This window comes from Octodon degus, unplaced genomic scaffold (genome assembly GCF_000260255.1).
Source record: "Octodon degus isolate 3935 unplaced genomic scaffold, OctDeg1.0 scaffold00062, whole genome shotgun sequence".
NCBI classification, from domain to species: domain Eukaryota; kingdom Metazoa; phylum Chordata; class Mammalia; order Rodentia; family Octodontidae; genus Octodon; species Octodon degus.
The window spans coordinates 9,653,472-9,664,865 of record NW_004524638.1 but is presented as its reverse complement, the minus strand read 5'-3'; the positions used below and the strand labels follow the sequence as shown (position 1 = coordinate 9,664,865).

At 49.7% G+C, this 11,394-nt stretch overlaps 1 protein-coding gene and 1 non-coding gene across 2 annotated transcripts in view; one reads left to right on the top strand and one right to left on the bottom strand.

Annotated features, from left to right (window-relative positions):
* The window catches only part of Tbc1d31 (TBC1 domain family member 31), a 117,182-nt gene extending 109,836 nt beyond the window's left edge, over nucleotides 1–7,346 (top strand). Inside the window, exons 18-20 of the mRNA XM_023718817.1 lie at nucleotides 1,042–1,180; nucleotides 4,783–4,881; nucleotides 7,066–7,346. Coding sequence (XP_023574585.1) covers nucleotides 1,042–1,180; nucleotides 4,783–4,881; nucleotides 7,066–7,196 — 369 coding nt within the window. The 3' untranslated portion in view covers nucleotides 7,197–7,346. The remainder of the gene's footprint in view (nucleotides 1–1,041; nucleotides 1,181–4,782; nucleotides 4,882–7,065) is intronic.
* Nucleotides 7,347–11,312: 3,966 nt separating this feature from the next.
* Nucleotides 11,313–11,385, bottom strand: Trnam-cau. Its single transcript has one exon. It is a non-coding gene; the product is annotated as a tRNA-Met (tRNA).
* Nucleotides 11,386–11,394: the final 9 nt, after the last annotated feature.

Here is an 11,394-nt window from a genome sequence, read left to right as displayed (position 1 = left end):
ACTGCGAGGTCACTGGCTCATGTCCATTTTCCACCTGCCTGCCCTAGTGCTGGGGGACCCTGTATTCTGAACTTTGAGGAACAGGAAGGAAGGAGTTGGGGAGAGAAGAAAGCGTAGAGGCTGTTCCCTCAGGAATGTTCGTTTGACTCTCAGGCTCTGAGTCCTAGAGCTAACCTGTGGCCCTTCCTACAACTGAAGATGTCAGAGTGTGTGTTACTTAATGCATTGATACTCTGTTTATAAGAATTACATGTATGTGTCATGTCGAAGATGGAGCTTCTACAGCTCGGCAAACTTCTAGAGTGGAATATTTTAAATCTGTTACTTGAGTTACCCTCTGAGGTAATTTCAGGATGATTACCTTCCCAACTTGCTAAGAAAGGGGCCATGGAGATAGCTCAGTAGCAAGCACGAGGACCTGAATTCAATCCCTGGCTCTGTAAAAAAAAAAAAAAAAGACAACTTACTAGGAAGAAAGCAGGGACTAGCAGAGATTGCTTGACTTCCCTGTGCTCAAGCTGGGCAAAGAATTAATGGTCTGAATTTTCTTAACCTTTTCACTAAAATATAGCATTCAAATTAAATGAAAATTCATTGCCATAACACAAAACTAGTGTAGCCTTTTTTTTTTTTTTCTTATTTGTGTGTGTGTGTGGCCAGCTCAGCCCACCAGGGGGCGGGTCTGGCTGGCATGTGGTGCTGGGGATTGAACCGCGGTCCCCGTGCTTTGCTAAGCTTGTTCTAAGTAGGCACTTTAGACCACTGAGCCCTCTCACCAGCCCCACTAGTGTAGTCTTGTAAGCGTTGAAACTTAAGGAAATGTATAGTCACCGGGACCCAGCTGTGCCCTTTGCGGCCCTCCGAGGTACTACACAAGGCATCAGACTCACCTGCGCTGGTTCTTCATAGCTGTGGGCCACCACAGGCAGTCCAGTCCCCGGTACCAGACGGCCACGGCGGAAGCAGAGGACTTGTTCTGCTGCCACAGATGAGGTTACCACCGTCCTGGCATGATCTTTCTTCTCATGTCTTTGTATGTAGTGGAAGCAAGCTGACGAGAAAGAGTTTCATTTAAGATCAGAGAAGAAAACTTCAGCCTCTTCAGATGCATCTAGAAGAGCGTTTCTAAAGCGCGAGACGAGCGCTGCTTTGGAGCGTGCTGTGCATCCATTTATTCAAGGTGAGTGTCCGTGCGCACCCGTGTCTGTGCTGCTTGTCCCTTCTGGTAGTGCGCTCCAGTGTGAACAAATTGTGGGGGGGGGGGGGTGGTACTTGCATTCACATTTTGCTCAGTTAAAAGGGAATTGCTGGTTACTATTTTTTGGTGGGAAGGGCAAGCTAAGATGATGCATTAAGAAAACAGAGCTCCAATCAAGAAAATGCCCACTCACCTGGTAGAATTGTGGTCCTCCACAGGTCCAAGATCCTTGGCATCATCCCCTAATCTTCTAGAATGTGATTCATTCCCAAGCTACTATTTCTGGTTTACCGTAGGAAAAATATATACTCTGCCAGTAGCTGGTTTCCCAAGTGATAATTAAAGTACCACAAGGAATCTTCTCAAAAGATCTAGTCAAGGGCTGGCGAGATGGCTCAGTGGTCTAAAGCACCTACTTAGTGTAAGGGTCGAGTCGCCGCGAAGGAAGACCCCAAGAGTGGGTCTCTCATGCAAATCACAAAGGGAAAGTTGTATTATCTACGTATACGCAGGGCGGTCCGCACACGCAGGAGCAGAGCGCGCCTTTAGTGAAACAGGCATAGTTTTTTAAAGGCGAAAACCACAAAATAGGGTGAGAGCAAGCAAGTTACAGAAGCAGATCGCATTGGTTAGTGTAGGTTGACCTTTAAAATAATTGGTGAATTACAATACCGGATGACCAGATGGAGTAAGTCTGGGGGTAGCTGGGGGGCGGGGCTAACCTTGTGGTTGTAATGTTCTGGGAACATTTTTAAGAAATCGGGGCACTGTGACCTGGGACATCCTGTTGTTATGGCTTTCAATAGTGAGGCCATGGGTTTGGGAATATATGTCTCTTGCAAGAATTTAAACAAGGGGAGGGCCAAGGGCAACTTCTTGGCTAACTCAGTGGTTTTAGTTGATTTCCAAGTAACCGGACCCCATCCAAGGTTTTCTTACGTCCTCTTTGTCTTAGGGACATGGTTTGTCTAAGCCCTATAGGCACAAACCAGCGGGCGGGCCCCCTTACTGAAAGACACTTTATTTTTAGCCTCATTTATGATCTCAAAGTTGTTGGGCTTTACACTTAGAACAAGCTTGGCAAAGCACAGGGACCGCGGTTCAATCCCCCAGCACCACATGCCAGCCAGCCCCGCCCCCTGGTGGGCTGAGCTGGCCACACACACACACACACACACACACACACACACTAAATAAATAAATAAATAAATAAATGTTTTTTTTAAAAGATCTAGTCAACCATTAGGTTGGTTTTGTTGTTGTTTTTTAGGTTTTTTTGTTTTTTGGGTTTTTTTATGTATTTAGTACAGGGTCTCACTACACAGATCAGACACATAGTGATCCTCCTGTTTTCACCCTCCCAAGTGCTGGGATTATAGGTATGCACCACCACACCCAGTCTCAATCACCATCTTAACACCCTCCAGGGCCAGGGCTAGCATGACATGCTGGGGATTGAACCCCAGTCCCTGTCTGCCTAAGCAGGCACTTTAATCTGCTGAGCTATCTGGCCAGCCCTCAAACATTAGGTTTTGATTCAAGGTTTATAATAATATCAACTGAAAGATCAAAACTAATTTGAAATCCTAAAATATAGAGCACAGGTATGTGCATATTTACTGTTTCGTATTTCTTCAGCCCTTTATAATATGCATGCATTATTTGTAAAATGATCACTCATATATAACTCATTTCCCATACAACTTATCTATTTACATTTTATTAATCACTGTATATTAAGAAATATGCCCAGACAGGACTTGGTAGTGCACGCACGCCTGTAATCCCGGGACTCCAGATGCTGAGGCAGGAAGATCGCCATGCGCTTGAGTCCAGCCTGGGCGAGGTAGTGAGTCAAGGCGAGCCAGTACTGACAGCGAGACCTTCAGTGCCTCAAAACAAACAAGAATAAATACATGCATTCAGAGCTGTGCAGTGATTACCCCTAGGTGGACTTTGAAACATGTTTGACAGCCAGAGCAAGTTCTGTGCCCGCTAACAGCCGTGGGCCATCTCCTCACCAGCTGCCCCACCCCCGCAAGCAGGTCAACTGTCTGCCTCTAGATTGAACTCCAGGAAGTCTATGAATGGAATCATGTAATAGGTCTTTTGTGTCTGGCTTTTACTTGTGCTGTTTTGAGTTTCAGCCTTGTTCTGTCATGAGTTAACACTTTATTCCTTTTTATTCACAAATCGTAGTCCATTGTGCGGGCTGATACCTACTGTCTTATCTGTTCATCAGTGTTTTGCCTGTTTGTCAAAGATGAGGTGGCTGAGTGTGTTTGAGTTGTTCCTGCATCGTCTGCTTGGTTCTGTCATCCTCGGGGCTTTTTTTTTTGTCAGTGCTGCGCTGTTTTTCTTACAATAGCTTTGTAGCATCCTTTCGAATCGACTGTGAGGTCCTCTGGGCGTGTCTCAGGGCCTAAAGGGAGGCCTGGGGACGCAGGAGAGGAGAGGTGCGGTGGCAGGTCAGTTATTTGAAAGGCTTGCGTGGTATCAAGCCTTTACCAGCAAGGGAGGGAGGCTCTAATCGCCCCGGAGACAGCACCTGCCGGGTCTTGCTTTGCCACCCCTACGAGCACAGGTCCAGACACTTAAGATACAAATTGGTACTGTAGCAACTGAAATCATGCTGAATTTTAAGATAGGCAAAGCATTTGAAAAGCCTTCTCTCCGGAGAAAGTATACAGATGGCAGGTGCGCACGTGAGCAGATGCTCAGCTTCGTTCATCCTAGAGACAGGGCAGCGCACAGCGGGTGGGGGGGAGGCCACAACAAGAACACTGCACAGCACGAGGCTGGCTGTCAGCAAAAAGGCAGGCAGTGGGAATGCTGTGCAGGAGCAGGAAGAAACTGGAACATCCTGGGGACGTGCAGCCACGTAGGGAAAACAGCGTGGTAGTTAGTGCTCCCAGGATGAAGGTGGTGGGGGCCTGCCCGTTAGCTCAGGTGTTGGAGTGCCTGCTGAAACAAGGCAGGCAGGCTCAGGATGCTCAAGCCAAAGCACACCTGCCCTGCAGGCATCCTGAGCAGCCCCCTCCCCAAAAAAGAGGAAGGTGGTGGCAAGATGGCACAGCCTCTCTGAGAGCCCCTCCTGACAAGCGCAAGGTCCTGAGTTCGACTTCCAGTACCAAAAAAAAGATAAAGGATGACCAAATAACCCAGCAGCCCCACTCCTTGGTGTTCAGTAGCCATGAGCGCTTAAAACATGTTTGGGTAGAACTTCCATGTGAGTGTTCAGGACAGCCTTTTCTGTGCTGGCTGCAAAGTAGCAACTGCCCAGCGTCCTTAAGTGAGGACAGGTACACAGAATGCGCCATCTCCACGCAGCAGAATCTCCTCAGCTATTTGTTGGTTTTTTTGTTTTAACTGTTTTGTCTTAAAAAAAAAAAAAAATTACTAAAACTTCAATGGGGCTTTTAATTCCTCCTACACTTTCTGTGCCTTCTGAATGACAGCAGCATTCTTCTCAGAAAATAAAAGAAACGGGTTCTAACCATACTTGGCAGCTGTACTGGCCAGGCCATTTGGCATGAACAAAGAATCCCGCCCCTCTCACACAGCCCTTCTTCTCACTTTGGTAGCAGAAGCCTACCGGCTGCCAGAGGAACAGGTTGCCTCAAGCTGTCTCCCCAGAACTTCACACTTCAGTGACATTTCTGAAGTGGAGTCCTCAGCACCGAGTAAGTTGATAAGCAGGAAAGATTTGTTTTAACATTGCACAGTGTTTAAGCAAAATTGTGACAGAAGCGATACAGTGGGAAGCCTGCTGAGTGGGGGCAGGTTGGTGAATGGCTGTGGACGCACCCGGGAGCCTGAGCTGCCCGGGCGTTCTGCATCCTTGCAAAAGGAGAACCTCCGGCTTCCTGGCAAGCTGTCACACCGGTGAATCTCCCTGACTCCTCCAGCCTGGGCTCCTGGCAGCTGCTGGCAGGGAGAGGTGCCCGCCCCAGCCGCAGAGGCAGACTGCAGGGCCGTGGCTTTGCGCGGGCTGGTGGCTTCTGAGCCTCAGGCCAGGGGGTGGGGGTAGCTTCGGAAGGGATCGAGGAGGAGCAGCTTACAGAAGAGTAGTCAGAGCATCAGTTAACAGTGTCTGGTGGAGTTCTGTAATTACAGTTGTCATAAGGAATGGCCAGGACTATAACTCAGTGGCACAGCGCCTCCCTGGCAAGCTCAAGGCTCAAGGTTTTAAGTTCAATTCCTGCCACCAAAATATATATAGTAGCAGGAGAGGACAAGAAACTCGAATGTTAGAGCTGGCCACATAGCTCAGCACACTAAAGCACCTGCTTACGCAGGCGCAGGGACTGGGGTTCGATTCCTGGTGACTAGGACTTGACACGGTGGTGCGCACCGGTAATCCCAACCCTTGGGAGGCTGAAAACAGGAGGATTGCTGAGTCTGATCTGTGTAGTGAGACCCTGTAGACCCTGTACTAAATACAGGAAAAAAAAAAAAAAAAAAACTAGGATGTTAAGCACTTTTTCAATAAAGCTGCCATCTAAATGCAGTTTTAAATAAATAAATAAAAATAAATGCAGTTCAATGAGGTCTGAGCTGTTTTAAAAGAACTTCTACACACAAGCTGTCTTTACTAGAATTACTTCTAATGACAAATCATGTGATTCTAGTATTATGTAAAATGTTTTTACTAGCTCATATTTTTTTTTTTAACTTTTATTTGTTTATTTATTTATTGAGTGTGTGTGGCCAGCTCAGCCCACAAGGGGGCGGTGCTGGCTGGCATGTGGTGCTGGGGGATCGAACCGCGGTCCCTGTGCTTTGCTTAGCTTAGCTTGTTCTAAGTTGGTGCTTTAGACCACTGAGCCATCTCACCAGCCCCTAGCTCATATTTTTAATATGTGTGGCATATTCTGTACCAGAATATGAGTTAAACCAAAATTCATTTGTGAGCTAAATGAAATGCAGGAGATTCTCCATTATTCTCCGTGTGTCACATCAGAACACGTACTTCTGTTTCTTTCATTCTGTTTCCCAGGCTGCCCTCAAACTCGGGCTCCAGCAATCTTCCGACTTCAAGCCTCCCAAGTAACTAAAGCTACAGGCGTGCGTAATTTAAACTGAACTGGATAATTCTGAATTTGAAAGTGGAGTGGAAGAACTGGCTAAATTTATGTTATTTGGTAGCAAAATAAGAAAGCATAAAAGCTGCATTCCTTTAGGAAAGAAAATAGTTTTTCAGAAATTGAAGCAGAGTAAATATAACTAAATTTCAGGAAGTAGATTTTAAGTTTTGTTTTTTTAATTCCAGTGTTTACTCGCCCCTCAGACAATCTGGAATTGCTATTGCACTTGGACAGCTTGGACTATTTTAATCGTGATTCTGGGCTCTTCCTGTATTAGCAGCTTTTCAAAGCATTTTACTTTTTCTTCACAGGAAAGTAGTTGTGGAACAGATTTCACAGTATTTCAAGTTGGAATGCTTTTTCTCATCGCTGTGAACTATCATAGCAAGGAAACTGTGTTTTGAAGAACTCATGTTTCAGGGCCGGGGAGATGGCTCAGTGGAATAAGCGCTTCCCTGGCAAGTGCAAAGGCTTGAGTTCAATCCCCAGTTCCACCAAAAAAAAAGAACTCACGTTTCCTTTTAGATGAGTTTCATTCCTAAGTTAGAGATTTTCCCAATGCTGCACAACCCAAAACAGTTCTCTGGTAGCATTCACTCAGTACAGGAGAGACTTGGCTGACACATACAACCGTAAGCAGCAGACCCTGTTAGGCTTTTTGTTTAAGAAATTCGTTTGTAGAGTATTCATTTCCTTATTGATCTGCCTTCAAAAGAAATGCCACAACATTGGGAGCACCAAAAAGCGCAACCACTGCTAATTTTAAGTTTTATTTTCAAGTTTCCTTGAATCGAAGAACAGAATGGGACAGCATGGAACAAAATCTTATCAAGAAGGTGAGAGCCCTTCGCCAGAGACTCGCGGCCCAGGCTCGGAGCAGATGTCAGGCCCCCCACCTTGTGGCTGCGTAGCAGGTGTGTCCCCGCGGGAGACAGAGACAGGTTGTACCGGTTTGCAATCAATGACTCTGATTTTTGTATTATTTATATTAAATCTCTATAAAGATGGCCTTTTGTATAGAAAAATAAAAATTATGTGTTCTAATTTTTACTTTTTATCTTGTAAATGGCTTAAATTTTTCACAATAAAAGTTTTTGAAACTTAGGTTGTGTTCAGCTCTCAGGTTGCAAAGAGCAGCATAAACTTAGTACCCAGAGTAGCTGCAAGTGTTTTTAAAAGTAAATGGAAAAATGAAGAACAGAGAGGCGTTGCAGCCCCTGCAGCCGGCCTGAGGGAGCTCAGCCGCCTCTGCAGCGCCCTGCCCTGGGCGCAGCCTCCTTCCGGGACCCCTCGTGCCCCGGGCCTGCCTGCAGCAGGACCTCTGCCTCCTTAGCGACCCGGCTGCACCGTACACGCGCGCAGGTGCCACCGGCTGTGCTGCTCCGCGCTCCACACTCCACGCCCGCTTCTCCCCGGCTGCCCTCCTGGCTTCCCAGCAGAGCCACACACAACCCCACCCTCACTCCCCAGTCCTCAAAGGGGACCAACGTAGCTCATGGACTGGCAGTGCGGACCCCTTCCAGTCCTCTGGGCATACACAGCCCTCTGCCCAGAGCTTGACACGCAACAAGTGGACTGTCTGTGACAGTGATTGGAGGGGGGGGTCAGAAACAGGATCCCGTGGTGAACCAGGGACTCTCGCCGAGTCAAAGCACTAATACTGTGTCTTGTTCCTGTATGCGGTGTTGGCTCCCAAGAGCAGTGGCCTCAGCCGCCCTCTCTAGTGTCTGAGGCCGTAATACCTGCTTTCATGGGGCAGGCTGCCCTGGATTTCACAGCAGAGTGCAGGATGTCAGACACACGGTGCAGTGGCAACTGGAAACTGCTCGTCCACCCAGAGCACTCAGATGCTAACTTCCTGGATCCTGCCTGAGGGAACCAGTGCACATTGTGAGTCCTTTACCTTTAAGGTTCTCCTTCAGTGGGATGAATGCCCACTCCACTTTTACAGCTGCACACACCTTGTGCATTGTAGAATAGTTCCTTGTTAAAAATTTCTAGCCAGGGGGCCGGGGAGATGGCTCAGTGGAATAAGCGCTTCCCTGGTAAGCTCAGGGGCCTGAGTTCAATCCCCAGTTCCACCAAAAAAAAAATAAAAATAAAAATTTCTAGCCAGGCATGACGATGCACAGCGCCCAACCAAGTGAAGAAGTTCTGGTGTGCCAAGCCTACACTTCTAGTAATCTAGATAGTCACTGCCTTAGCAGATTTCACACACTTGGCTGAAGTTCTTGGGTCATATGTGTTTGGTTGGCATTTCGAAGGTTATAAGATTTCATGAACTATAGAAAATACATTTCATGGGGCTGGGGATATGGCTCAGTGGAATAAGTGCTTCACTGGCAAGCAGAAGAACCTGAGTTCAATCCCCAGTTCCACCAAAAAAAAACCAAAATACATTTCAGGTTCTCCCTGCTTCCAGCATTGGATCCTCATCTTACCCCAGTTTATTCCTAACATGAATTCTCGTGCTGGCCTAAGATTTGTTGCACACAGGCTCCATTCCCAAGTCTGCTTGTACCCTGGAGTAGGCAGCAAAGAGCCGGCTCAGGGCGTTGCCCGCATCTCTCCGATGTGAGCTGCACAGTACGAGCTGAGCACCGGGTTCAGGCACCTCTGTTTACTATTGGTGAACAGTTTTTCCAGTGTGAACCGAATGGTATTAAATAGGATACCAACCTGGGTAGCGGGCTTCTCGTATTGTTTTAGGACCAGCACTCGCCATTCCTCCAGTACATGTTCTCCAATGCTGAGCGAGATCCAAGCATCTGCTGAAGACCTTTCCACAGGGCCTGCGTGTTGGCTGTTGTGGCAGCGGCGACAGAGACTGTGCTAGGACCTCTGTCACCCTCACATGTGTGAAGCTGGTGCTCTGGACTGCGCCTCATCTTACTGTACATCTGAAATTCCCAGGGTCATGTTTGATCTTGTCATGTCAGCCTGGGTCCATCCCGGATTAAGCAGGAGAGGTGTGACTGACTGACAAAGGAGGAACTATAAAGACAGAAAACCTCTAATGAGTCCTAAGGCCAGAGCCAGGGAAGAAAGAGGCTTCCAGGAAGGACAGCCCCTGAGGGGGTGAGGGGGATCTCGGGACTGAAGGGCTAGGGTGGGGGTCAATGGCCGCGGGGTGGTCCACACCAGTGACTGTCCTGGGCCACACGCCCGTGGGAGGCGGGCTGCCACAGCTGACTGCCCACTGGCTGGCCCCAGGGCCACAGAGGCCCACCTGGGCAGATGGGAGGTGCCCCATGCAAGCTGGGTTCCAACTCAGCAGGGGTGGAACACAGGAACCTCTCGGGTGTGCACACGGGAGTAATCCAAGTCAGCAACAGCGCCATGGAGTTGCGAAAATATCCCTTGCCCTGCGCGCCCTGTTGGCAGCTTCACAGTCTGCACGCTGATGGAGGAAGGAAAGGCGCACCGCTGCCACTGCAGAGCCCATCTGCGAATAAGCTGCACACCGCACTGCGGGGCTGCAGCTGCTTGCAGGCTGGTAAGCGTGACCTCGGCGTTAGCCTCTATCTAGCGAGATGGAGGAATTAGTGTTTATCTCCACACATGGTGTAGATGAAAGTGATGTAGGGGAGATTAGATGTGGAATACGCGTGTTCCCTAAAGTCCCAGAATAAGTTCTAAGAAACAAGGAAGGTTAAGAGTAGGAAAACCTAGAGGCAAAAAGGAATGGGGAGTAGGATGGGGGGATAGGGAATAGAAGTCACTGAGACAGGAGGAGTCCGGGATGGCTGGGATGCTGAGAAGCCCACCTCCCAAAGGAAGCTTTATAGAGCAAAATCATGTGGGTACAACATGGGTCAAGATTATGGTCAACTAATACGACTCAAGTATGGTCACTTGGTAATACTGGTCTTATGGTAGCAAGGGTTCATAAGTGACATCACTAACCTTTGTCAATAATCTATAGCCTTGGCCTTGTCTTTAAAAGTCTTAGCAGGCTTAGTTTTAGACTTAGGTGGAAAGGACGGCCCCTTATCCATAGGGTGATACCCATAACCCCAAGCCTCTGTTCACAGAGCCAGCCGCTGTGACCATACCCTTCAGGTGACCCCAGCCTCAGTCCCAGTGGATTCTCACTTCTGCACTGACTCACTCAAGGACCCAGCCCTGCCTGGCCGCCCCCTCTATTTCTACCTAACTTAGCTGCCTATAATAAAAGGATCCAGCGTTTAGGAAGACAGTGATGCAGGTGTGGATTTATCACAAACGTCCTCTCATCTCCCAACTACATGCTCTGCACTCCTTCCATCCAAGCACCAAGGGAAGGCACACGTGTGGCAGCTCTTCCCCGCGGCCACGTGTGACGTCTGGAGAGGACACCGCCGATGTGGGGAGCGGGGCTCCGGGGAGCAGAGCCGCGGGGCAGCTTCTCGCTCCCGAAGACAGCGCCTGCAGCGAAGGATGGAGGAAGCCCGGCCACTGATGTCTGGGCCACTGAAGGATGATGGAATAAATGGACAGCAGAAGGCGGAGCTCACGGCCGAGACCCGGCGAGTCACCGCGGCCGGGAGGCCGACCCGCGGCGGTCCAGACCCGGGCCCGCTCGCGATCCGAGCGGCGGCGGCCAGCCAGGTCCCGGCCAGGTCCCGGCCAGGTCCCGGCCAGGTCCCAGCCAGGTCCCAGCCAGGTCCGGGCCCCTCCGGGGTCCGGCCAGCCCGCGGGGCTCCTCGGGCACACGGCGCGGCCGCAGGGAAGGGCGGCACCGGGACTCGGGCGGAGCTGGCCTCGCAGGCGGACAGGCTCTAGGGCCGACCTGAAGTTACTGTCCGTTCCCCGGAACCCGCCCGGGAAGGGTACGGCGCGCCCGGAAAACCCGCGGGTGCCCCGAGCCCCACTCCGCGAGGGCTGAACGGCAGTGAGAGCCGCTCTCCGCTCGGGCGGGCGCAGGCGGGAGCCCAGGACTCTGTCCCAGCCTTGCAGCCAGTGGAGCGGAAGGGGCCTGGACACGTCCTTCTGTTAAACTGGTTTACCCCGCGACAGTAAAACAAAGTGCTAGAACAAAAGTATTGTGCCCCGTGTGAGGGTCGAACTCACGACCTTCAGATTATGAGACTGACGCGCTACCTACTGCGCTAACGGGGCACCTGAGCG